Source organism: Tiliqua scincoides, chromosome 5 (assembly GCF_035046505.1).
Source record: "Tiliqua scincoides isolate rTilSci1 chromosome 5, rTilSci1.hap2, whole genome shotgun sequence".
NCBI classification, from domain to species: Eukaryota; Metazoa; Chordata; class Lepidosauria; order Squamata; family Scincidae; genus Tiliqua; species Tiliqua scincoides.
In genome coordinates, this window is record NC_089825.1 from 84,384,189 (window position 1) to 84,409,097 (window position 24,909).

General features: G+C 45.5%; 1 protein-coding gene across 1 annotated transcript in view; it reads right to left on the bottom strand.

Annotated features, from left to right (window-relative positions):
* Positions 1 to 6,442: 6,442 nt before the first annotated feature.
* LOC136652324 (keratin, type I cytoskeletal 19-like) overlaps positions 6,443 to 24,909 on the bottom strand; it is a 34,537-nt gene continuing 16,070 nt past the window's right edge. Inside the window, exon 9 of the mRNA XM_066629258.1 lies at positions 6,443 to 6,654. Coding sequence (XP_066485355.1) covers positions 6,443 to 6,654 — 212 coding nt within the window. The remainder of the gene's footprint in view (positions 6,655 to 24,909) is intronic.

Here is a 24,909-nt window from a genome sequence, read left to right on the forward strand (position 1 = left end):
TTGTAATCTGGAGCATCCTCCAGGATCTAAGATTTCTACTGTGGCTTCATTTCTCATAAGAACATGAGAACAGCCCCGCTGGATCAGGCCATAGGCCCATCTAGTCCAGCTTCCTGTATCTCACAGTGGCCCACCAAATGCCTCAGGGAGCACACCAGATAACAAGAGACCTGCATCCTGGTGCCCTCCTTTGCATCTGACATAGCCCATTTCTAAAAGCAGGAGGTTGCACATACACATCATGGCTTGTAACCCATAATGGATTTTTCCACCAGAAACTTGTCCAATCCCCTTTTAAAGGCATCCAGGCCAGATGCCATCACCACATCCTGTGGCAAGGAGTTCCACAGACCAACCACACGCTGAGTAAAGAAATATTTTCTTTTGTCTGACCTAACCCTCCCAACACTCAATTTTAGTGGATGTCCCCTGGTTCTGGCGTTTTGTGAGAGAGTAAAGAGCATCTCTCGATCCACTTTATTCTTCCCATGCATCTCATAAGGAGATGCCCCAGCCCAGTAATCATTTTAGTCGCTCTCTTTCACACCTTTTCCATTTCCACTATGTCCTTTTGGAGATGTGGTGACCAGAACTGGACACAATACTCCAGGTGTGGCCTTATCATAGATTTGTATTACAATATTAGCTGTTTTGTTCTCAATACCTTTTCTAATGATACCAAGCACAGAATTGGCCTTCTTTACTGCCGACGCACATTGGGTCAATACTTTCATCGACCTGTCCACCTCCCCCCCCCCAAGATCTCTCTCCTGATCTGTCACAGACAGCTCAGAACCCATTAGCATATATGTGAAGTTTTGATTTTTTGCCCCAATGTGCATGACTTTACACTTACTGACATTGAAGCGCATCTGCCATTTTGTTGCCCATTCTGCCAGTTTGGAGAGATCCTTCTGGAGCTCCTCACAATCACTTCTGATCTTCACCACTCGGAAAAGTTTGGTGTCGTCTGCAAACTTAGCCAGCTCACTGCTCAACCCTGTCTCCAGGTCATTTATGAAGAGGTTGAAAAGCATCGGTCCCAGGACAAGTCCTTGGGGCACACCGCTTTTCACCTCTCTCCATTGCAAAAATTGCCCGTTGACACCCACTCTCTGTTTCCTGGTCTTCAGCCAGGTCTCAATCCAGGAAAGGACCTGCCCTCTAATTCCGACTGTGGAGTTTTCTCAGTAGCCTTTGGTGAGGGACCGTGTTGAACGCCTTCTGAAAGTCCAGGTATATAACGTCCACGGGTTCTCCTGCTTCCACATGCCTGTTGACCTTTTCAAAGTATTCTAAAAGGTTCATGAGGCAAGACTTACCCTTACAGATGCCATGCTGATTCTCCCTCAGCAAGGCCTGTTCTCCCTCAGCAAGGTTCTCCTTCATCTTTCTCCCACCTATCCTAGATCCAATCACAGGGGTATGTTCAGAAGGAAAAGTTAGGGCCACTTTGTAACCAGAGAACCTGGCAATTGGCATTGTCCCTATCTGGGAGGTGGAGCAGCTACCCCTCCTATCAGTGAAAATCACAGCTGAAAAGATGACTTTAACAACCGGTTTGCAGAGCTTTAACCTATGGCCAGTCATGATTTCTCTTTTTAGAAAACTGATTTCTTTTGCAGGAGAAAGATTAATGTGAGGATTGGTGGGGAGGGGGGGGAGCATGTAAGCAAGCTCACTGTTGCGACCCACAATATCAAGACACAATGTATGACACTCCCCTTGAAGGAAACAGATTCACAATCTGTGAGAGCTTCTGAACTGAGCAACAGTTTGCCCCTGTACCTCAGTGGTTACAAGAGTTGCCGAAAAGGCTGTGGGCCAAAATGTTATTTTTTAAAAAGGAATCACTTGGAGACACAGGTTTCTAATTGCTTCTTGCAGAATTATAGTTTTATTGGAACAGCAGGTACAGAAAAGATCAGCTGCAGAGTAAAGACTAAACAGAAAAGGCAGATAATATCAGAGGCAGGAAGGGGTTCCATCTGCCTACTCTCCAAGTGTATATATTCCATATGGAAGAACATTAAAATGAATTTGGGTCAAGCCTTCTTAAGCAAATTTTGTTACTTTCAATGGGATTATGAACATTCGAATTTACATTCCCCTATGTTGATTTTTCAACATTCCCATTACGGGCATTACTCAAAGCCAGTATTTAAGGGACCAACCACCATGGGAAATGACAGAATATCACATTGATACAACATTTTTACCTCAACATTTATCCATAAGAAAGTTCAGGCTTGTATCTTTTTCTCTGTGTCTCTCAAGCTCAAATTTCAAAAATGAAATATGAGAATGTTTGAAATTCAAAAGGTCCACTTCTAATTCTGAAATTTGGCTGAATTTTGAACCGATGCACAATGTGGCCAAGAATAAGAAATTCAGGCTGCAATTTGATGCACCCTTTCTTGGGCGTAAGCCCTTTCCTAACTAGACTACCACTCCTGCTGATGCAGCCCTGCCAATGGAGCCAATAGGATGCCATAAGATTGTGCTGCTAGTCATAGCCAAGCTAGTCATAATGACTAATGAAACTTAGGGCGCAATCCAAACCTGCGCTGGAGCAGGCAAACCAGGAGGCTTGCGCTGCATCCAACGCAGGTTCGTTGGCTGCAGCGGCTCAGCCAGAGGCAAGGGGAAGCTCTTCCCTTTACCCCTGGGTAAGGGCTGTGCGCCCCAATGGGTCTCCTCGGACCTGCACCACCTCTGGAGTTGGCATAAGTCCGAGGAGAGCGGAGTGGCTTGAAGCCGCTCCGTTCTCCGCAGAAACAGGGATTGGGATCCGGCATAACTGCTGGGTCTCAGCCCCAGCCCCAGCTCTCCGTGCACCCGCTCCCAGGGCTGCCCATCGCCTGTCCTCCCCCTGCCCAGAAACACCCCCCTCCTGCCTACCTTTGCACTGACACAAGTGGCGAGGAGGAAGCCGCCATGTAGGCTTCTACTGGCCTCTGTGCATCGGCACATCTACATGCGCCGATGCAGCTTCCTCCCATGGAGGCGCAAACGTGCTTTCTGGCATGTTTGCGTCCGTCCCAGGGCACTTATGCCAGCCTATGTGCTGGTTAGGATTGCGTCCTTAGGACTTTAACAGACACACTAGTCTTTTGAGGCTGTATTTCTACGAAATATTGGAAGCATGTTCAGATGTGTAGTATCAAAATGGAAAATGCATGTTGTGTAAGCAAGGGGAAATGGAAATTTTTGATGTAAGAGGTCTCAAAAAGGCAGCACATTGGCCACTAGCTATTACTATAAGGCGGACCTCAACAGGTGGGAAACCCTGGCCTTTGAGCGGCCCGCTTGGAGGCAGGCTGTGCAGCATGGCCTTTCCCAGTTTGAAGAGACACTTGGCCAACAGTCTGAGGCAAAGAGGCAAAGAAAGAAGGCCCATAGCCAGGGAAACAGACCAGGGACAGACTGCACTTGCTCCTAGTGTGGAAGGGATTGTCACTCCTGGATCGGCCTTTTCAGCCACACTAGACGCTGTTCCAGAACCACCATTCAGAGCGCGATACCATAGTCTTTTGAGACTGAAGGTTGCCAACAATAACCAGAAAAAGGCCCTCAAACATTTATCTCCATGCTTGCAAACTGCAAGAGCTGAGCTCTTTGCAGGGTAATTACCAGCTAAAGTATTTGATTTTTGAATAGCCTCAGAACTTGAGGCAATTAGTTATCTAATCACCCTTTGGCAACCCACCAAAAACCACATTGTGACCCACCAGTGGGTCCCAACCCACAGTTTGGGAACCACTGCATAAGGTCTAAGCTTTGGTGCTTGGGCTCTGCCACACTGCCAAAACCTAGTGTGTTGCAACATGTAAAACAAGGAAACTGATTCCATCTTACCAATGCTGGAGGGAATGCATGTGGGACTGACCCCTTTGAATACGTGGTAGCAGTGGGATCAACAAACAGGAGGAAGTACAAATTGTATTTCTTGTCCTTTGCACAGTTCACTGTTGTGTTTCATCCATAGATCTCTTGGGCAGAATAGAGTGCTCCTGTCTGTGATGACTCAGCACTTCTGAGTATAACCTGTTGAAAGAGAGAGGAAAGTATTTCTGCATGTTGAATTTCAGGGATGCCATCAGGGATTGGCCAAGGTCCTAAGCCTATCAGAGCATCCACCAGGCTGGGCTGATCTTGGAACCATTACTACTTTTGGCAGTGGTAGTGCCTTATGTGCCATTGAGGCTGAAATCCTATACACACTTTCCTAGGAGTAAGTTCCACTGAACACAATGGGGCTCAGTTCTGATATGCATAGGCTTATGATGTGGGTCAGGTATATACAAATATTTCATTTAAAAAACCCAAAAGTTTCCTGAACCATTTCAGGAGGCACTTTGTGGAGACAGGGGATCATGGAGAGTTTTTTGGTCTAATTTTGTTTTTTTGTTTTTTTTTTTTGTTCTTAAATATATTTCATGTGAAACAAATGCTGCTTTTGTAGCATACCAAAGATGCAGGTATTAATTCCAAATCATTTTTATGCCTAACTCTAGCACAGGGGTTCTGACCTTGATGACCCACTGAGGCCAGGAAACTGCAGAATAAATTGTGTACAACCTGGAAGTCACTTCTGGGGCATGCCTGTGCACTTCCTGCGTCATCGGCTGTGCCACACCTCGTTGTACATGTCGCGACACAGAGGATACTGGGAGTTGCCAGGATATTGAGATACTGGGAGCTGCCAGCTTCAATTTCCTTTGAAGAAGGAGAAGTGAAGGAGGCAAGTCCCCCCTCCATCTGTCCTCATTCCCCCTCCAAGAACATGGATTGAGAAGAGGATGAAGCAGCAGCAGGTGGGGCAGCTGAACAGACAGCATGCCAAGGGAGGCAACAGGGAGGTGTGAGATGCAGGTCATACCCAGTCAGTACACCCAGCCCATCGCTTAAAGCAGTCACTTCACCCTTCCTCACTGGTGATCTGGCCCTGTTTGCTCACAGTAGTAAATATGAATGCAGGGTTAGAATTTGTCTTAACGCATTTGGAAGTAAGCTCTAACCATTTCAGTGGAACTAACCTTCAGCTAAATGTTGCATCACACTGTAGTCTTGAATACCTAGAATCTAGCTCCTAGCTCAAACTCCCAGCTAGAACCAACTGTGAAATAGCTCAGTCGTGGTTCTCTGTGGGGCCTGACCTTTGACAAGTTCTGCCACCTGAACCCTATAAATAATCACAACATTTTCTGGAGCATCAAAATATAAATGCTAGTTATACTATAGGTCTTACAGCTTCTCTTGAAACTCCTCAGGTGCTTCACCAGAGGAATTTTCAAATCCACCAGATTTTACAACCATTCATTGATTTGGTTTGCTGTATAAACCACTTTGTGAACAACCACTTTTGTTAATTATTATTATTATTATTATTATTATTATTATTATTATTATTATTATTATTTTGCAAAACCATTTTGCTTCTCTTGAAATTTGAAGTTCTCTTTAAATTCCTCAAGCTATTTTGCTTGAAGAGGAGCCTCAAATTCAAATTTTGTCAGAAGCAAAATCTCAGTGAGGAATCCATTACAAATACCACACATTTGCAATCACATTTAATTTGTCACCCTCCCCAGTGGCATAGCTAAGGTGGTGCAGGGGGTAGCAGTTGCACCGGGCATCAAGCTTTAGGGGGGCAACAAGCTGAGCTTGACACTAGTGACTAAAATTGTGAAAATTTTGGTATGTAAGACTAATACCATCATGCTATATATCATTGGAAAGGTAATTTTATCCTGAATGCAATGCAACAAACTGCACTGGAATATCTGTATTTTATCAAAAGTTATTCCTAATTAACAAGAAAATGAAAACATAACTGCCTTGTGGAACAAAAAGTCGATTTGCTTAACTCCAAACTGACCTATGAGACTTATTGTTCTGAGTGCCAATGAGATGTTATTATGATACAGCATGGAAGCAATAACATTTTATTTATTTAATTAAATTTGATTTTGTCATGGGGGGCTACAAAATCTTCTTTGACCTCAGGTAGCAGATATATGCCTTAGTTATGCCACTGACTGGGGGGAAGCAGCAGAGCAAGCAGGTGGTGAGCGGCTGGGGGGAAGAGGTGGGTTCCTCCCAGTGTGCACTTTTTAAAACGCCCGGGCATGATGTCACTTCTGGCACTGGGCTACATGATCATTAGCTACACCACTGACCCTCCCCCAATGGACAGTTTTTCCAGCAGCTAACAGTTTGATAATATCGCTAAAATGTAATGGGAATTTGGAGCTTGGTTTATTTTCAGGTGTCCATAGTTTACAAAAAAATAAGGAAAAGAATCAGCAGAAATCATGGGACTTTACCTTGCTGTCCACAGCAGCCACAAGATCCAGACTGAGTCTGGCATGAGGATTGGCATTGCCCAGCTTCTCCTTGTGATATTACACCATAGGACTGCCCTTCTCATGAAATTCCATCACATCACAGGATTGCCTTCCTCCTCCTTGTGGTATTCCACCGTAGGACTGACCCCCTGCTCTTCCTCCTCTTCCTTGCGATATTTCATCACAGGACTGCCTTCCTTGTGATATTCCACCATAGGATTGTTCTCCTTTATGTCCTCCTCCTCCTGAAATTCCACCAAATGATCCACTGCCTGAATCTCCACCACATCCTCTTTGAGGCGCGCTTTGATAAATGAAACAAAAGAGATCATGTTAGAAAAAACAGAGAGAAATAAACTGCACATTTTAAAAACAACCACAACCACACACCTATGTTTGTAGCAACATCCGTTCAGATATATCATGGTGCCCCACTGGACAAATTCATGGAGGCCAGATCTATCAATGGCAACAAGTTTTGATGGCTGTATGCTGCTTCCAAGTTCAGTGGCAATATGCCTCTGAATATCATTTGTAGGTGAGCAATGGCAGGAGAGAGGTGTGCTTTTCTCTTCTGCTTGAGGACTTCCCAGAGGCAGCTGGTCCATCATTGTGGAAAACAGGATGCTGGACTAGAGGGGCCCAGTAGCCTAGCTAGAGGGGGTACAAAGCACTAAGTTTTGCACAGTGCCTCACCGTGGTGTGCAAGCAGCCCTTTGGAGCCATTCCAGGCAACACGTTTGTTTTGTTCTAGCGCAGAGTTTCTCAAACTGTGTGTTGGGAACCACTAGGTGGGTCGCGAGCCAATTTCAGGTGGGTCCCCATTCATTTCAATATTTTATTTTTACTATACTAGACTTGATGCTCCCATGGTATGTGACTGCATTTGGAAAAATGTTACAGACCTGTACTTTTAACAGGCTACTATGTATATTCTTTTAACAATGACAGTAAATGGGACTTACTCCTGGGTAAGTGTGGGTAGGATTGTAGCCTAGGATTGTGAAAAAATTTTCCTGCTTCATGATGTCACATTCAGTCATGACATCACGTCTGGTAGGTCCTGACAGATTCTCATTATAAACAGTGGGTCCCGGTGCTAAATGTGTGGGAACCACTGCTCTAGCAGCCTGGAATGTCCCTTGACACCCAAAGGGGTAAAAGAGAAAGTAAAGAAGAAGAAAAAGGCCTGGAATGGCTCTGAAGGGGAAGGGCAGGGGCCGCTTGCATATCACAGTGAGGCACCCTGTAAAACTTAGTGCATTGCACCCCCTCTAGCTAAGCTACTGGATGGATCTTTGGCCTGATCCCGTAGAGTTGTTTATACATTCACCCTGGCTTTATCACTAGAGACAGATTTAAATATATATATATTATACTGAAACAGAGACGCCTGCGTTGGCTCGGTCATGTTGTGAGAATGGATGATGGCCGGATCCCAAAGGATCTCCTCTGTGGAGAACTCGTGCAGGGAAAGCGCCCTACAGGTAGACCACAGCTGCGATACATCTGCAAGAGGGATCTGAAGGCCTTAGGGGTGGACCTCAGCAGGTGGGAAACCCTGGCCTCTGAGCGGCCTGCTTGGAGGCAGGCTGTGCAGCATGGCCTTTCCCAGTTTGAAGAGACACTTGCCCAACAGACTGAGGCAAAGAGGCAAAGAAGGAAGGCCCATAGCCAGGGAGACAGACCAGGGACAGACTGCACTTGCTCCCAGTGTGGAAGGGATTGTCACTCCCGAATTGGCCTTTTTAGCCACACTAGATGCTGTTCCAGAACCACCATTCAGAGCACGATACCAGAGTCTTTCGAGACTGAAGGTTGTCAAACAGGCCTTGCTGAGGGAGAGTCAGCATGGCTTCTGTAAGGGTAAGTCTTGCCTCACAAACCTTATAGAATTCTTTGAAAAGGTCAACAGGCATGTGGATGCGGGAGAACCCGTGGACATTATATATCTGGACTTTCAGAAGGCGTTTGACACGGTCCCTCACCAAAGGCTACTGAAAAAACTCCACAGTCAGGGAATTAGAGGACAGGTCCTCTCCTGGACTGAGAACTGGTTGGAGGCCAGGAAGCAGAGAGTGGGTGTCAATGGGCAATTTTCACAATGGAGAGAGGGGAAAAGCGGTGTGCCCCAAGGATCTGTCCTGGGACCGGTGCTTTTCAACCTCTTCATAAATGACCTGGAGACAGGGTTGAGCAGTGAAGTGGCTAAGTTTGCAGATGACACCAAACTTTTCCGAGTGGTAAAGACCAGAAGTGATTGTGAGGAGCTCCAGAAGGATCTCTCCAGACTGGCAGAATGGGCAACAAAATGGCAGATGCGCTTCAATGTCAGTAAGTGTAAAGTCTTGCACATTGGGGCAAAAAATCAAAACTTTAGATATAGGCTGATGGGTTCTGAGCTGTCTGTGACAGATCAGGAGAGAGATCTTGGGGTGGTGGTGGACAGGTCGATGAAAGTGTCGACCCAATGTGCGACGGCAGTGAAGAAGGCCAATTCTATGCTTGGGATCATTAGGAAGGGTATTGAGAACAAAACGGCTAGTATTATAATGCCGTTGTACAAATCTATGGTAAGGCCACACCTGGAGTATTGTGTCCAGTTCTGGTCGCTGCATCTCAAAAAAGACATAGTGGAAATGGAAAAGGTGCAAAAGAGAGCGACTAAGATGATTACGGGGCTGGGGCACCTTCCTTATGAGGAAAGGCTAAGGCGTTTGGGCCTCTTCAGCCTAGAAAAGAGACGCTTGAGGGGGGACATGATTGAGACATACAAAATTATGCAGGGGATGGACAGAGTGGATAGGGAGATGCTCTTTACACTCTCACATAATACCAGAACCAGGGGACATCCACTAAAATTGAGTGTTGGGCGGGTTAGGACAGACAAAAGAAAATATTTCTTTACTCAGCGCGTGGTCGGTCTGTGGAACTCCTTGCCACAGGATGTGGTGCTGGCGTCTAGCCTAGACGCCTTTAAAAGGGGATTGGACGAGTTTCTGGAGGAAAAATCCATTATGGGGTACAAGCCATGATGAGTATGTGCAACCTCCTGATTTTAGGAATGGGTTAAGTCAGAATGCCAGATGTAGGGGAGGGCACCAGGATGAGGTCTCTTGTTATCTGGTGTGCTCCCTGGGGCATTTGGTGGGCCGCTGTGAGATACAGGAAGCTGGACTAGATGGGCCTATGGCCTGATCCAGTGGGGCTGTTCTTATGTTCTTATGTTCTTATGTCAACCGATAACATTCAAATTTTACCCACATACTTTCCTCTTTCATCCGATTTCATCCTACCTTCATGAAATTCTCTTTTATCCGATTTCATCCAATTTCATGTCATTTGTTCTGTGTTCTTAGGTTTATTTTTCTTTTGTTTCCGTTTATCTGAGATTTGCATGCATTCATAGGTGTAATACAGGCTCAAATCCTAACTAACTTGTCAGCACTGTCAGCACTGAAAAGGCGTATCTGACTGAGGCAAAGAGGCAAAGAAGGAAGGCCCATAGCTATAGCCTTTGGAAGGCCAAAGACTGAGGCAAAGAGGCAAAGAAGGAAGGCCCATAGCCAGGGAGACAGACCAGGGACAGACTGCACTTGCTCCCAGTGTGGAAGGGATTGTCATTCCTGAATTGGCCTTTTCAGCCACACTAGATGCTGTTCCAGAACCACCATTCAGAACGCGATACCATAGTCTTTCGAGACTGAAGCTTGCCAACAACGATTTGGGAAGAGGAATAAACCTCAGGTGACTTCTCCCCCATCATATACCATGCCATCAGTACCGAACTTGGTCAACCCCTGATGCTGCCGCAATTGTCATGAAGATGACTCAAAGGCTTGTCAAAGCCTTTGTACAATGACAACTGCTACAGATGCACCGTGCGACCTTGAAGCAGCTGACAAGCTGAGCTGAGTTATTCCATCTGCTCTGAGCATGGGAGGATGGAGGCCAGAATGTGAAACCAGATCACAAAGAAACATCTGAATGTTGTAGTTCTTGAAAGATAGAACCTTCTTTCAATTGTAAGAAGGATTTTACAAAAGATTTTACAAAATCCCTACAAGGATTTAAATAGCCTGCCTATGTAAACCGCCTTGAATAAAGTCTGAGGAGAAATCTGACGACCAAGAAAGGCGGTATATAAATACCTGTATTATTATTATTATTATTATTATTATTATTATTATTATTATTATTATTATTATTACAGATGTGACCCAAAATGATTACAAGATTTTAAAGAGTGGGAGACCTTTTCCGAGAAGTCACACTCCTAGAAACAGCAGATGTCTGTATTCAGCATACACAATGGGTGTAAACAGGTGTACATGAGCACCTTCACCATTTCAACATACACAAGGTGTTTCCCTTCCTCAAGCAACCGACAGTACTGGTGGATCTCTCGTCCCAGGAGGGTCTTGATGCCCACACAGTTCAAAAGTTAGTGATGTATACATCAAATGCAGGGACAAGGAACGTCCACACCCAAATTGGCATGCCATAGAGGGCAAGACATGATGTGGAACAGTGGGCAGATGGGGACAGGAGAAGAGGTGGCTAAGATGGAGGGAGGTTGAAGATCATTTCCAAGTCTGGCTTCCCTTCTCATGAGACCCGCTGAAGCTACCTAGTCTGGCCAGGCAACTGGCAGTAGCAGCAGTAGTGAGTACATGCACTACCTGATCCAATACAGCTCCTTCTCATCCTACCTTTTACACCCCACTCAGTCACACTGGAGAGTGTACCTCTGGAGAGTATACCTCAGCATTTGTAGGCCATCTGCCCTACTGCATCAGAAGCAATTCAGAAGTCCCTTGCGCAACTTCTAGCCTGGTTTGTGCCATTCTCTGCATGTTCTGAGAGTGCACTCCCAAATCCTGTGTATAACTGCAAAGGGTAATGAGGTGCACCTCTGAGCACACTGGGCATTGTTCATGCCACACTTTACTTTACATGGGACCCTCAAAAAACATTTAAAAAATCCAAAATCATTCTGCAACCCTAGATTTTCAAAGTGAACTTTTAGGTTGCCACATATCCTGTAGCAGCCATGGGGCAGATCAGCAAGAGCCCTTCAAGGGGGACAAACACTCTGGAATGTGCCCAGGGAAGTCTGTCCTCTGACACTGCCACAGACAGAACCAAAAGCTGGCACATACAATGCTGAGTTGAGACTGTAGCTCAATATGTTGCTGTTGGAGGTCCATCACTGACTTGTGGCTACAGTCTGTCTCTTGGCTAGTCAAATTCACTTGCTGATGAACTTCAGCTACCTGGAAAAGACAAATAGGGCTTTGCACACAAAGCACACACACTCCACAGTATGCATCCTGTAACACATTTTGCAAAACAGAGAACTGGCGCACCGGTTGACTTTTCTTTTCATTTCATTTTTGTTACCCATGTTATCCATTATACAGCGAGGGAAGATGCACTGCCCTTAGTTTAGTTGTCTTCAGCAGTAAGCTGCACGATGATGTACAGCAGCGTCATTCTGAACCAATGAGAGGGATGGAGCAGATTTTTGATCTCATTCTAGGACAGTGTTTCTCAATGTTTGTCCCCAGCCATACTTCTTTGCATGGTCCACCTATTGGAAGTACCACCAGAAGTAACTGGCAATGATATCATCGCCAGCTACTTCTGGATTGGGAGGCCAGACGCAACACAACCAACTCCTCTAAGAGGCTCAGGGCAGATAGGAGGGCCTTTTCAAGCACATGAAATGCATACTTTGGAGCCTCTTACTGCTGCTTATCATGTTTCATTGCTGGAATCACTGCCAGGTAGCAGGGTCTGGGGGGTCCCACAAGTACCACCAGACACCACCTCAAGTAACTCTGGTGGTACAAGTACCACTTGTTGAGAAACGCTGCTCTAGGGAATCATAGGACTTAAAAAATGGCCACCGCTAGCTGCCAGGGCACTGATGTTCCAGTAATTTTTGCCTCTGAATTCATACACACCCTCAATTCTCAAAAACAACCCCCCCCTAACTTTGCATCTTGTGAGTGGGATGGTGAAATGGGGGAAGGTTTATTTCAAATCAATCCTCTAAAACAGGGGTGCCCAAACCCCGGCCCGGGGGCCACATGCGGCCCTCAGGGAGCCCCCAGTCTCCAATGAGCCTCTGGTCCTCCGGAGATTTGCTGGAGCCTGCACTGGCCCGACTCAACTGCTCTCAGCGTGAGGGCAACTGTTTGACCTCTCGCATGAGCTGTGGGGTGAGGGCTCCCTCCACTGCTTGCTGTTTCATGTCTGTGATGCAGCAGAGGCAGCAAAGGAAAGGCCAGCCTTGCTTTGTGCAAGGCCTTTTATAGGCCTTGAGCTATTGAAAGACCTTCATTCATTCATATAAGTTCATCTTTAATATATTCATTTATGTAAACTTATACAAATTTATTCAAATTTTAAATGTAAATTAATTGTTTTTCCCCCCGGCCCCTGACACAGTGTCAGAGAGATGATGTGGCCCTCCAGCCAAAAACTTTGGACACCCCTGCTCTAAAACAAAAACCCATGCTTTTACATTGGCTCTAAAAAAAATGCTCCCAGAGTAACTCACCTTCATATCATATCATTGTTTAATCTCCTGATGATTCTTCCCAATTATCTGTTCATATTCATGCCTTGAGTCATTCAGTCTCTTTTTCAGATCCAGGCCAGGTCCAGAATTGATTTCAACAGTAACATCTCCACTGGACTGGTGTTGCAAGCTTGTCTTGCCTGCAGGTCCAAACAAAAGAAAATTAGCAAACATGCCCTGAGAGACACACCTGGACGTACCTGCCTAGCTGTAGTCATGTGCTGAACACTGAAAAAGCTGAGATAGCAGAAAAGATGTATGTACACATAAGTCTTACCTCTATGTGATATACTTATTTAAAAGGCCTCTGATTTCATTTCAGGCAAGGAGGAGGGAGAGTCATCATACCTCCTGCAAGTCCTTCTTGAGATGAATCAGCTCCTCCTTAAGTGACTCATGATGTATTTCCAGGTCTGATTTCTCCAGAGTCACCTTATCCAAAAGTGTATGCAAATTTTGAAGATCAGTCTCTACAGTTTGATGCAGAACACATTCAGCCTGATACCTAATGCATGGATGAGGAAGATGAGGAAGTTAATCCTAAAGCCTCCTAATATTTAATCTGGTCTTACCTATTTTTGTTTGCAGTAAGACCAATATATGTTTTTTAAACAAGGCACTAAATAATAATAATAAATAGTGAGGGTAGGTTTTCTAAGTTTTTCAATAGCTTGCTCTTTCATTTGTCATACTATGCTTACAGGGCTGGCCTAGAGCTCCCCCCCCCCATGTCAAAGGTGACAGAAGGAGCCACTGCCCCCCCACCCATGCACTGATTTGCTATACCAAAAGCTGCTGGCAGCATGCTGGCACTGCAGTTGCTACTTCTGCTCCCCGGATTTTAAAAGAAAGGTAGAAACGGAGTGGAAGAAAAGTGAATGGTGGGCTAGAGCAATTCAGCTTTAACCTCTCACTCACTTACACATTTCATCTTCCACTCCACTTCCCTCTTCTTTTTTTATAAGCCAGGGAGTAGGAAGAAGAGCATAAACTGTTGTGATGGTGTTGGGTAAGGCAGGTACTGGGTGGAGACTAAGCTGGAGATGCCAGCAAAGTCCTCCTCCTTGCAAGAGACCACCTAAGGCTGAGGTATTCAATCTGTGCGTCCTGCCTCACTAGTGATGCATGGCTAGCCTCCAGGGGCGTCACCAGGCATCTCGGGGAGAGAGGCGAGACTGCTCTGCTGCACATGCTGCCTGCTAACTTGCTGCTTTTCTGCAGCTGTGAACGAGGTGAGTGAGGCTGGGAGGGTGTGTGAAACATGGTGGGAGGAGGTGAGAGGGAAGGCTGGCTCGGCAGGCAGAGGTACCGCATCTCATCATGGAGCTCTTTCCATGTGCAACCTCACCCCAAGGACTACATTTCCCAGTATGCCCCTTGCCCTGGGCATCCTGGGATTGATCAAGGCTGGAGGAGAGAAGAGTGCGGAGGTGCTGCAGCTCATCAGCACAGGGCACGCTCCTGGCAGGCTTTAAAGTAAGTACAGGCAGTGCAGTGCTTTCCTCTGCTTGGGAAGGAAGGAGCCAGCCTGCTCCTAGTAGGGGGGGTGTCCAAATGCCCCAGCCTGCATCCCTCCATCTTGCCTGGAGGGAACGGGGGGGGGGGCATTTGCATGCTGGGTTTATGTGTGAGCAGCCCCCATCTACTTTAGAGTGAGTTGTAATCTTGCTGGGTGTGGCTGCAATCCTTTCCACACTTTCCTGGGAGTAAGCCCCATTGACTCAAATGGGGCTTACTTCTGAGTAGACCTACATAGGCTTGGGGTCTTAATGAAGGCTCCTCACCTTTCTCTTTTTCCTCCCCCTTTAAAAAAGAAAAAAAGCCACTCTTGATGGCTTTGTCTCCAAAAATTGATTAAAAATAAAAATCCCCATTCCTTTCTAGCCATTCCCCTTTTTCCTCCTGCCTCCTTTGGGGGGGGGGGGTTACTCTGTTGGCTGCTATTGTAAGACAAAAGGCACAATCCTAGCTAGGTTTACTCAGAAGTAAGTCCTCCTACTATATTCAATGGGACTTACTCCCAGGAAAGTGGGGTTAGGATTCCAGCCAAACAGTCTCTAGGTCTCAGTTTGCATCAGTTTGCAATTAGCAGATACACCCAAAACAAAGTCTTCCCTCCCCCAGCAAATTCATCACTTCCCCCCTCCCTTTCCAAAACCCTCTAGGTGTGCTGCTAACAAACTCAGGGCACAATCCTAACCAGGTCTACTCAGAAGTAAGTCCTATTTTGTTCAATGGGGCTTACTCTCAGGTGAGTGTGGTTAGGATTGCAGCCTCAGAGTGCTGGCAGCCTTGTTTCTAGTGTATAATTATAACACCTTCATCCCCATTTCAGGGGTAACTGGGGTGAGGTGCTGTAATGGGGAGCCGTGGCCAATGGCTACAAGGATCAGGGGAGGCGTGAGCCGGAAAAATTTGAGAACCACTGACCAAAGGTAATGGCCTCAGAGAACAAGTACCTCTGTTTACACGACTTCTCAGTTTTCTTTGGATGTATTTTGGATGGTCTTTTTCTATTAATCACTTTGGAGAATTAGCAAAGCAACTTTGCTCAACACCTCCATATATAAATGATTTACAAAGGTAGCTCCAGTTTAGCCTGCATACCTAGATCTTATGGGGGATCTTGGAGGTTGGGGGTGGGAGGAACCAGGACAAGAGAAGCAGCAAAAATGTACTTTATACTGGGATTCTTGTTTCATTGGCTTTAACGTCTTTTCCAAAATCATGCTTTAATCTCTATTGCAGAAACCTGGATCTCTTCTGAAAGATTTATACAATAACAGGAGTCCGCAAACATATTTTGGAGAAGCCATTTGATATTAGAAAAAGGGATATAGTAAAGCTTCAGTCTGTTCTATTGCCATGAAGCTAGAACTTTCTTTGACCAATCATCCTTCAATTACTTCTCTGCTCATTCCTTAGTCCATAGAAAAATGAAATAAGAAAATAAGTAGAAGAGAGTAAACCACTGAAAGATTACTTCAAGTTTGATGTCATCAGCAGTCATTTTTATGTTATGGAGGTCAAGGATGATCTTACCATCTGCCTTCTCAGAAATCAGCTGCAAAGTGAGAAAGTGTATAGATTATTATTTCTAATCCTCCTGCACTATTGTGTTATATTTTTTTCTCTGTGGAAAAGGAACAAAATGCTCACCCCAATAGCATTTTCTCTTTGAATCGTGTGTAGGAAGCTAACTAACATTCTGATGACTTCATAGGAAGCAACCAATTTTGCAGTGGAGGCTCTAGGTACCACTGTTTGGGCCAGGTTATAAATCTCTACACCTTCCAAGCAGAGCCAGGCACAATATCCTTAAGAACAAATCACTAGGAGCTGGCAGATTTTAAAAATGAAAAATGACTGTAGCAATCCAAAAGGACATTTCCATTTTGTATTTAATACAATAACAAATATAGAACCCATCCACTGCTAGTAGGGAAATAGTAGGTAGCTATTCTAATAACTGTATAGAATAGTATAATAGTTGTGATTGCTGGGTAAGGCTGATGGGTGGAGGCTGGCTGGGTGCCAGCAGAGACCTCCCCCTTACAATCCCCCCCCCCAGCTGCAGGGGATGCATTCTTCTGCTCCTCCCCACACATACAGGAAACAATGGATAAGGGGGACTCTATCTCCATGACACTCCATGCCCCCATCACCTGTACCCATTACATTCATTTATGTTGTTTATAGTCACACAAAGGAACTGTGTACAGTACTTGCTTTATTGTTGGCATCCTTCAGTCTTGGAAGACTATGGTGTCACGCTCTGAATGGTGGTTCTGGAAAAGAGTGTCCTCTCCAGTGCGTGAAGCCTGGGTAAAGTAGGTATGGAGGATAGGCTGTTACCCATGCACCAAATCCTCCCTCTCCACGTCGCTGAAATGGTCCAATGGAAAGGCAGAGGCCAATACGGTTGGTTCCAGCGGCGTCGCAGGAGTTGCCAGAACGTGACTGTGTTCAGCCATGAACTGCCTCAGGGACTCCGGCTCTGGATTTTGCCTCGAGGTTGACTCCTGAAGCCTTTTCCATAACTGGATGTAGCCACAAGGCAGTGGCGGTTTGGGATCAGTTTTCCTTCTCTCAGATGAGCTGCCTTCCCAGGCTGACGAGTCCCATCTACCCGGTGGCTGATGCTATAAGCAGAAAGTTTATAGCAAGACAAGCAAGCAGGAAACCTGCAGCTAGAAGGGATGACTCAGCTGACTTTTAATATGAAACACAAAGCACATTTGCTGCTAATATTTGCCAGCTTATATTAACATTTGCCAGCTAATATTATAAATGCTGTTGTACAAATCAGTGTTAAGGCCACATCTGGAGTATTGCGTCCAGTTCTGGTCTCCACATCTGAAAAAGGATATAGTGGAAATGGAAAAGATGCAGAAGAGAGCAACCAAAATGATTAATGGGCTGGAGCACCTCTCTCATGAGAAAAGGCTACAGCGTTGAGGGCTCTTCAGTCTAGAAAAGAGGTGCTTGAGGGGGGACAGGACATGATTGAGACATACAAAATCATGCAGGGGATAAATGATGTTCTTATACCTTTTACACAACACCAAAATCAGGGAATGTCCACTAAAATTGAGTGTTGGGAGAGTTAGGACAAACAAAAGAAAATATTTCTTTACCCAGCATGTAATTAGTCTGTGGAATTCTTTGCCACAGGATGTGGTGATGGCATCTGGCCGAATGCCTTTAAATGGGGATGGCATCTGGCCTAGGTGCCTAGGCATCTGGCCTAGGATGGGCAGGAGGTCTGGTCTAGAGGATAGAGCTTCCATTTGCCTGAAGATATCCACAGGTCGCCAGTTCGAGGCCACCGGCACCATGCGACCTTAAAGCAGCTGACAAGCTGAGCCGAGTTATTCCATCTGCTCTGAGCATGGGAGGATGGAGGCCAGAATGTGAAACCAGATTAGAGTGAAACATCTGGACTGTTGTGGTTCTTGAAAGATAGAACCTTCTTTCAAAAAAATCCCTACGGGGATTTAATCAGCCTGCCTATGTAAACTGCCTTGAATAAAGTCTGAGGAGAAATCTGACGACCAAGAAAGGAGGTATATAAATACCTGTATTATTATTATTATTATTATTATTATTATTATTATTATTATTAAAAGGGAACTGGACAAATTTCTGGAGGAAAAGTCCATCATGGGTTACAAGCAATGATGGATATGTGCAACCTCCTGGTTTTAGAAGTCGGCTACCTCAGAATGACAGATGCAAGGGAGGGCACCAGGATAAGGTCTCCTGTTGTCTTGTGTGTTCCCTGAGGCATTTGGTGGGTCACTGTGAGATACAGGAAGTTGGACTAGATGGACCTTTGGCCTGATCCAGCTGGGCTCTTCTCATGTGCTTATGTCATTATGCTGAGTCATCTCCTCTAGCTGAAGACTTCCTGCATGCTTGCCTTGCTGTTAGATTTCTGTATGTAGTGTTTAGTTAATGCATGATGCCTTTGGGTAATTGTAAACAACATAAACGAAGGCAGTGGGAATGGGCGGCAGGGAACCAGATCTGCGGATACAGGGGGATGCCTGTAGTATTGTTCTGAAATTAGTTAATGAGTAAAGAGTTATAATTAAAATTACTGTATTAGCTGTAATCTGGTTTCTTAAAAACTGGCTAACAACAACATGAAGAGTCTGGCCTAGTAGTTGGAAAATCACAGACAGGTGTGTGAACAATCCAGGATATTTCTTACTGGGAAGGTTCCCTAGAAGAATGAAGCTTTACTGACCTCAAAGAATCTGAGAGGACTAAAGATAAAAGTGTAGGATGACCCCTTCTCCCAGTCAATGGCTTGGTTGGACAGGGAATGAACAAAGAAAAAGCAACATACTGACAGTTTCTGAGACAGCGCATAATCTGAGTGAGATTAGGACTAGGGTTCACTCTGTGAAAGAGAGATGGTGGATCAGAAGCTAAAGGAGAAAGCCAGCCTAAGCTCAAGGCACTGAATGGGACTGCTGAGCCTAGGAGGGACTACATTACAAAAGAACACTTCAAAGTGCTTTCACTGAAATGTTCCATTGTGGAAAATCTGTAGATCAATGCACCATAGGGGCGTTAAGGAGGACACTATTTCTAGTGTGCCCAGAGGCATTGATAGGGTTGGTGTAACCCAGTGCAAGAAATCATGGTGTCATGTGAGCCCCCATTCCAGACCATACAGAATCCTTAGTAATATTTTTTTTGTGCTAATGTTACTCAGAAATTGCAATTCCCATAGATCACTGAATGCAATGGCAAAAGTAGTGACAAACAACTAGCAAAATTAAAATGACACCTTTAAATTGCAATATCATGGACTCATTTAGGATCAAGCTGCACGTGTATCCTGACTTGTGGGGGGGGGGGGGAGAGAGAGATTTCCTTGCTACATTTATTTCACATGCCCAATGGATTGCTTTGAGAAAACACCAGCTCAGTGATGCAAAATTCTTTGCTAAATTTAAAAACAACAACAACCCACTTGTTATAAACTATCCTGTGCCTTTAATCATTAATGGTGGACCCTCCTTATCTGCAGGTTTGGCATCCATAATAATAATAATAATAATAAAACTTTATTTTTATCCCGCCCTTCTCCCTAACGGGACCCAGGGATAATTTGAATATCTGCGGATGCCGAGCTGGAGGGCCTCAGTGGACCTCCCAGGCTCAACCAGAAGTGACTTCCAGTTGCATCTGGGGGGTGTTAGAGGTGCAGGGAGGCTGCTGTTACCCACTCACCCATCCTGTAATCCCCATTTTTATTGCGTTTGTGAAATGCAACTGTCAGATTCATGAAGCATTAGCCCATGCTACCTTCTTAAACCCATGCTACCCAAAGAGAGGCCCTTCTCAGAGCTGGAACAAGGATGAAAATGATGTCTTACCTCACCAATGAATTTCTCAATTTCTTGGTTATAAAGACTATAGTCCTTTGGCACGCAGCTCTGACCCTGTTTGCTGTACCACGCTCCGATGACAGTCTCAAGTTTAGCATTTTCTTTTTCCAGGGACCACACCTTCTCCAGTTAAGTGGCCAGGTGGTCATTAAGGTTCTGCATAGTACTCTTCTCCTTGTTGAAGAGGAATCCAGCATCATCATCACCAAAACTACCCCCTCCAAAACCAAGTAATCCTCCACCTACAGTATGACATATTCCCCCACCAGAATTGTGTCTGGGTCTTCCTCCACAATAACGTCCACCAGAAAACACTTGGTTGCTTCTCACAGGGGAGAGGCTGCCACCACCATTGCTGCTGCCACCACAAGCACCACTACTGATCTTCGAGCTCTGCTGGAAGTTAGAGCTGGAGCTCATGATGATAACTGTGTAGGAATTCTGCTCAAAATGTAGTAGAAGGAAGAGTATGGGATCACATCTCCACTTTTTTCTCACCAGTGATCTTTACTTATATCCTCTAGTCTGGGTGTTCCTCTGCTCCATGTGGGTTTGCCTAGGTTTCTTTGCTGATTCCAGTAAAGCTTTGCCAAAAGGAATTATTACTACTACTATTATACTACTATTATAGTAGTAATTATTGTTACTCTTTAGTAATGGTAATTATTAGTACTATTATTTAACAATGCCAGACAGTCACATCCATGGTCATTTTTGCTGGGGGCATATGTGTCTATTTATTGAAAATACCAACTGTGTAATTTTCGCTTGGGTGGCTCTGCGTTTCATTTGGTACACTTCTGTGACCTCGTCGACAAGAATCTGTGCATCAGGCAAACTTACACTTACCTACAGCACTGCGATAAAATTTAAATTGCAACAAAATTAATTAATGCTAACATGCTTTTTTAATATCTTAGGGGACAAATAAACCATACAAGCTACTGCCTTATCTGTATTGAGGTTTTCTCTGCAGGCAGCTGCTAGAAATAGACTCATAAACATGTACAGGGACCAAAGTGAGAGATGAAATGCATGTTAAGAATGTTTTCCAAACTCTGTTCTGTACGGTAGTTCCTTGGAAGCCTGGCAGGACAAAGTTCCAAACAACACAGTCCTGGAACGAGCTGGAATCCCTAGCATGTATGCACTGCTGAAACAGAGACGCCTGCGTTGGCTCGGTCATGTCGTGAGAATGGATGATGGCCGGATCCCAAAGGATCTCCTCTATGGAGAACTCGTGCAAGGAAAGCGCCCTACAGGTAGACCACAGCTGCGATACAAGGACATCTGCAAGAGGGATCTGAAGGCCTTAGGAGTGGACCTCAACAGGTGGGAAACCCTGGCCTCTGAGCAGCCCACTTGGAGGCAGGCTGTGCAGCATGGCCTTTCCCAGTTTGAAGAGACACTTGGCCAACAGTCTGAGGCAAAGAGGCAAAGAAGGAAGGCCCATAGCCAGGGAGACAGACCAGGGACACACTATACTTGCTCCCGGTGTGGAAGGAATTGTCACTCCCAAATCGGCCTTTTCAGCCACACTAGACGCTGTGCCAGAACCACCATCCAGAGCGCGATACCATAGTCTTCCGAGACTGAAGGTTGCCAACATATATGAGTACCTCCACCAGAAATCCATTAATGGTAAGCATTATGTACCAGTGCTGATCTTCCCATGCAATTCATGGCTTCAAGAAAGCATTAGGTGTGTTCCAGGGTGTGCTTGCAACTCCTAAAGGAAGACACTGTGGTCAGTAGTCCTTACCAACAGCCCCCCCCCCCCAATCAACTGACAGTGCATCCTAGAACTTGCCCCAGGGTCTTCTACAGAGGTTTGGCAACCAACCCACAAGGGTTTCTCAGTCAATGTGGAAATGGTCGCTTGAAGGCAGAAAATGTGAAAAATACTGATATAGAATAAACTGAGTTTAAAAAACAACCAGTTAAAGAGATATTGGATTGTAGTTTATTTGTTTCGCCTTCCATCTTCCCTCACATAAGCAAATATGCAAATGAGTTCCCGGTTCCACACAAGGGCAGTGAGTCTCAAACATAACAAGTTTTGCATTGCTAATGGCAAGATTACAGGTTTGGGATCTGTAGGAAGTAGACATCATTAAGCAGATGATAGTGAAATAAAAATAAGTACTTTGTTCTCACATAGAAACTCATTAGCTGCAAATGACAGAAGTGAAAATTTGCAAATCTTGTTCATAATTTCCAGGAGATAACCGAATTATCACACTGGGAGAGCCCAATTATAATGGAGGCCGGAGAAATTGTTTTCAGGGGCCACATCCAACCCTTGGGCCTTATGTTTGACACCCCTGCCTTAGAGAGTCACTACTTATCTGTGCAAACAGTACTGGCCAGATGGACTGATGATCTGGTTCAGCACAAGGCAGATTCAGTGACTCCCTATGGAGTGTTGTTCATGCGTGGTTCTCTGCTGCCAGCAGATACTGTAGATACATGCCTATAAGGGGAGAAATTTCTGCCAATAAATCAAGTGTAAATCATCTTATCTGTGGGTCACTTGGGAGTTAGGGCTGTTCAAGCACATCCAGCAGCCAGGAGAAGCCCAGAGGAGGACAAAGCAGAGATAATTACATGACAATTAGTCTCCAGGGCAGGGGTGCCCAAACCCAGCCCTGGGGCCACATGCAGCCCTTGAGGCCTCTCAATGTGGCCCTCAGGGAGCCCCCAGTCTCCAATGAGCCTCTGGCCCTCCGGAGATTTGTTGGAGCCCGCCCTGGCCCGACGCAACTGCTCTCAGCGTGAGGGCGACTGTTTGACCTTTCACCTGAGCTGTGGGATGAGGGCTCCCTCCACTGCTTGCTGTTTCACGTCTGTGATGCAGTAGCGGCAGCAAAGGAAGGCCAGCCTTGCTTTGTGCAAGGTCTTTTATAGGCCTTGAGCTATTGCAAGACCTTCATTCATTCATATAAGTTCTACCTCTAGTATATTAATTTATGTAAACTTATGTAAATTTATTCAAATTTTAAATGTAAATTAATTCTTTTTTTCCCCTGGCCCCCAACACAGTGTCAGAGAGATGATGCGGCCCTCCTGCCAAAAACTTTGAACATCCCTGCTCCAGGGCAACAAGACTGAAAGTTGCAGCCCACCTTTTCACTCCTCCTGAGAAAAAAGTAAGCCGGGCTCAACACTTCCATTGGCAGGATCACGCTAGACCATTCTGCACACTTGTTCCCTTTTGCAAATGTTTGGCAGAGGTCTGGTTTTTAAAACACCAGGATGTAATCCTCATTTCCATATGAAACAAAGTCCGAGACTACAATTCAGTGTACCATTACTTAAGAACAGGGGTGTCCAAACATTTTGGCAGGAGGGTCACATCATCTCTCTGACACTGTGTCGGGGACCGGGGGAAAAAAAGAATTAATTTACATTAAAAATTTGAATAAATTTACATAAATGAATTTATTACAGATGGAACTTATATGAATGAATGAAAGGTCTTGCAGTAGCTCAAGGCCTATAAAAGACCTTGCACAAAGCAAGGCCAGCCTTTCCTTCTCTGCCACTGCTGAATCACAGATGGGAAACAGCAAGTAATGGAGGGAGCCCTCGTCCCACAGCTCAGGTGAGAGGTTGAACAGTTGTCATGCTGAGAGCAGTTGCATTGGGCCAGCATGGGCTCCATTAAGTCTCTGGAGGGCCAATTGCAGACTGGGGGCTGCCCGAGGGCCTGATTGGGAGCCCCTGAGGGCCGCAAGTGGCCCCCGGGCCGGGGTTTGGGCACCCCTGCTTAAGAATAACACCCATAGAGAGCAATGGGTATGCTTCTGAGTAAATTGGGTTGCAAATATGTGTGGCTGTGCTTGTTTATACTCATTCTTTGTTGCTTGTCTCTCCACTGTGAATTGAATTGCTAACTCCCAGTTATGTGTTATAAGTTGTATGCTATATGTTGAGCCTCTGGTTTAACACACCAGGCACCTTAAAGAAGGATTTGATTAATGGTTCTACTGGAATGTGGTTTACAGTGCACTTACTCTGATAGTGTTTACAAAAGGTTGTGAAAACCAGAATTTAAAAAGTTAATGAATAAAAATGTATCTTAATGATCTTTTACTATATTTTTTCATAAGAGACTGTACAGTTCTTAGGTAACAATTACTGGTAGGTTATTTTTCAGGATCTGGCACTAGCCTATCTACCCCGAGAGTGGCGCGAAAGTGCTTTATGGCACTTTTGCAACACTCTTCAGCTGGCGCAAGGGACTTGCGCCAGCCGAAAAGTTGCTCTGGATTATGCCCTAAAGTGCGTTACCTCTTGTCCTGTTTGTATGATGTATCAGAGTGGTAATGTTGTGCAAACCGGCCCAATTACTACACAGATGTAATATTTGTCCACCGATTTTCTGTATGTAGGAGGTGCCACTGGGTCGGTTGCTTGACAATTAAATGCATTAATTTACTCCAGCCTAGAACATGTTGAGCTTCACCCATCTCTGCAGTCTTCTCCAATGAACTGTCAGCACACAAAGTTAGTCTGTTAGTCTATTGGCTAACAGCACAACTGTTAGTCTATTCACCAGAGCCTAGCAACCTGCAGTCCTTTTTGTTCTGAAATAACTGTTGCATTGCCTTTCCTCATACAATCATTTATTTCCCTTTGTGCTTTTGATTCATGCTAAGTCACAGCCCAATCCTGAGCTGCCTGGAGCTGCAGGACCCGGCGGCTCCCTGACAGGCTCCCGCTGGATCCAGAGCCTCCCGCGCCACCATGGGAGGATCCTCGGGAGAAGGGGACATTCATTCCCTTTCCCCGGGTTAGGGAAGCAGCCCCGCAATGGAGCTACTCACGTTACCGGTGACTGTTTGGTCGCTGCTAAAGTGAAGGCGCTCGTGAAGGGCGCACAGCCCTCCACGAGCGCCTAGGATTGTGCGGAGCTCGGCTCCACGGATCCGCTTCTCCCCCGCTCCCGGAACACCCCCGACCACGCCTCCCCAGAACGCAACCCCCACGCCCCCATTCCCCGTTCCGCAGCCCAGCGGTTACAGGCGCCGCTGAGTCGCGGAACGCAGGCATCCACCGGGCG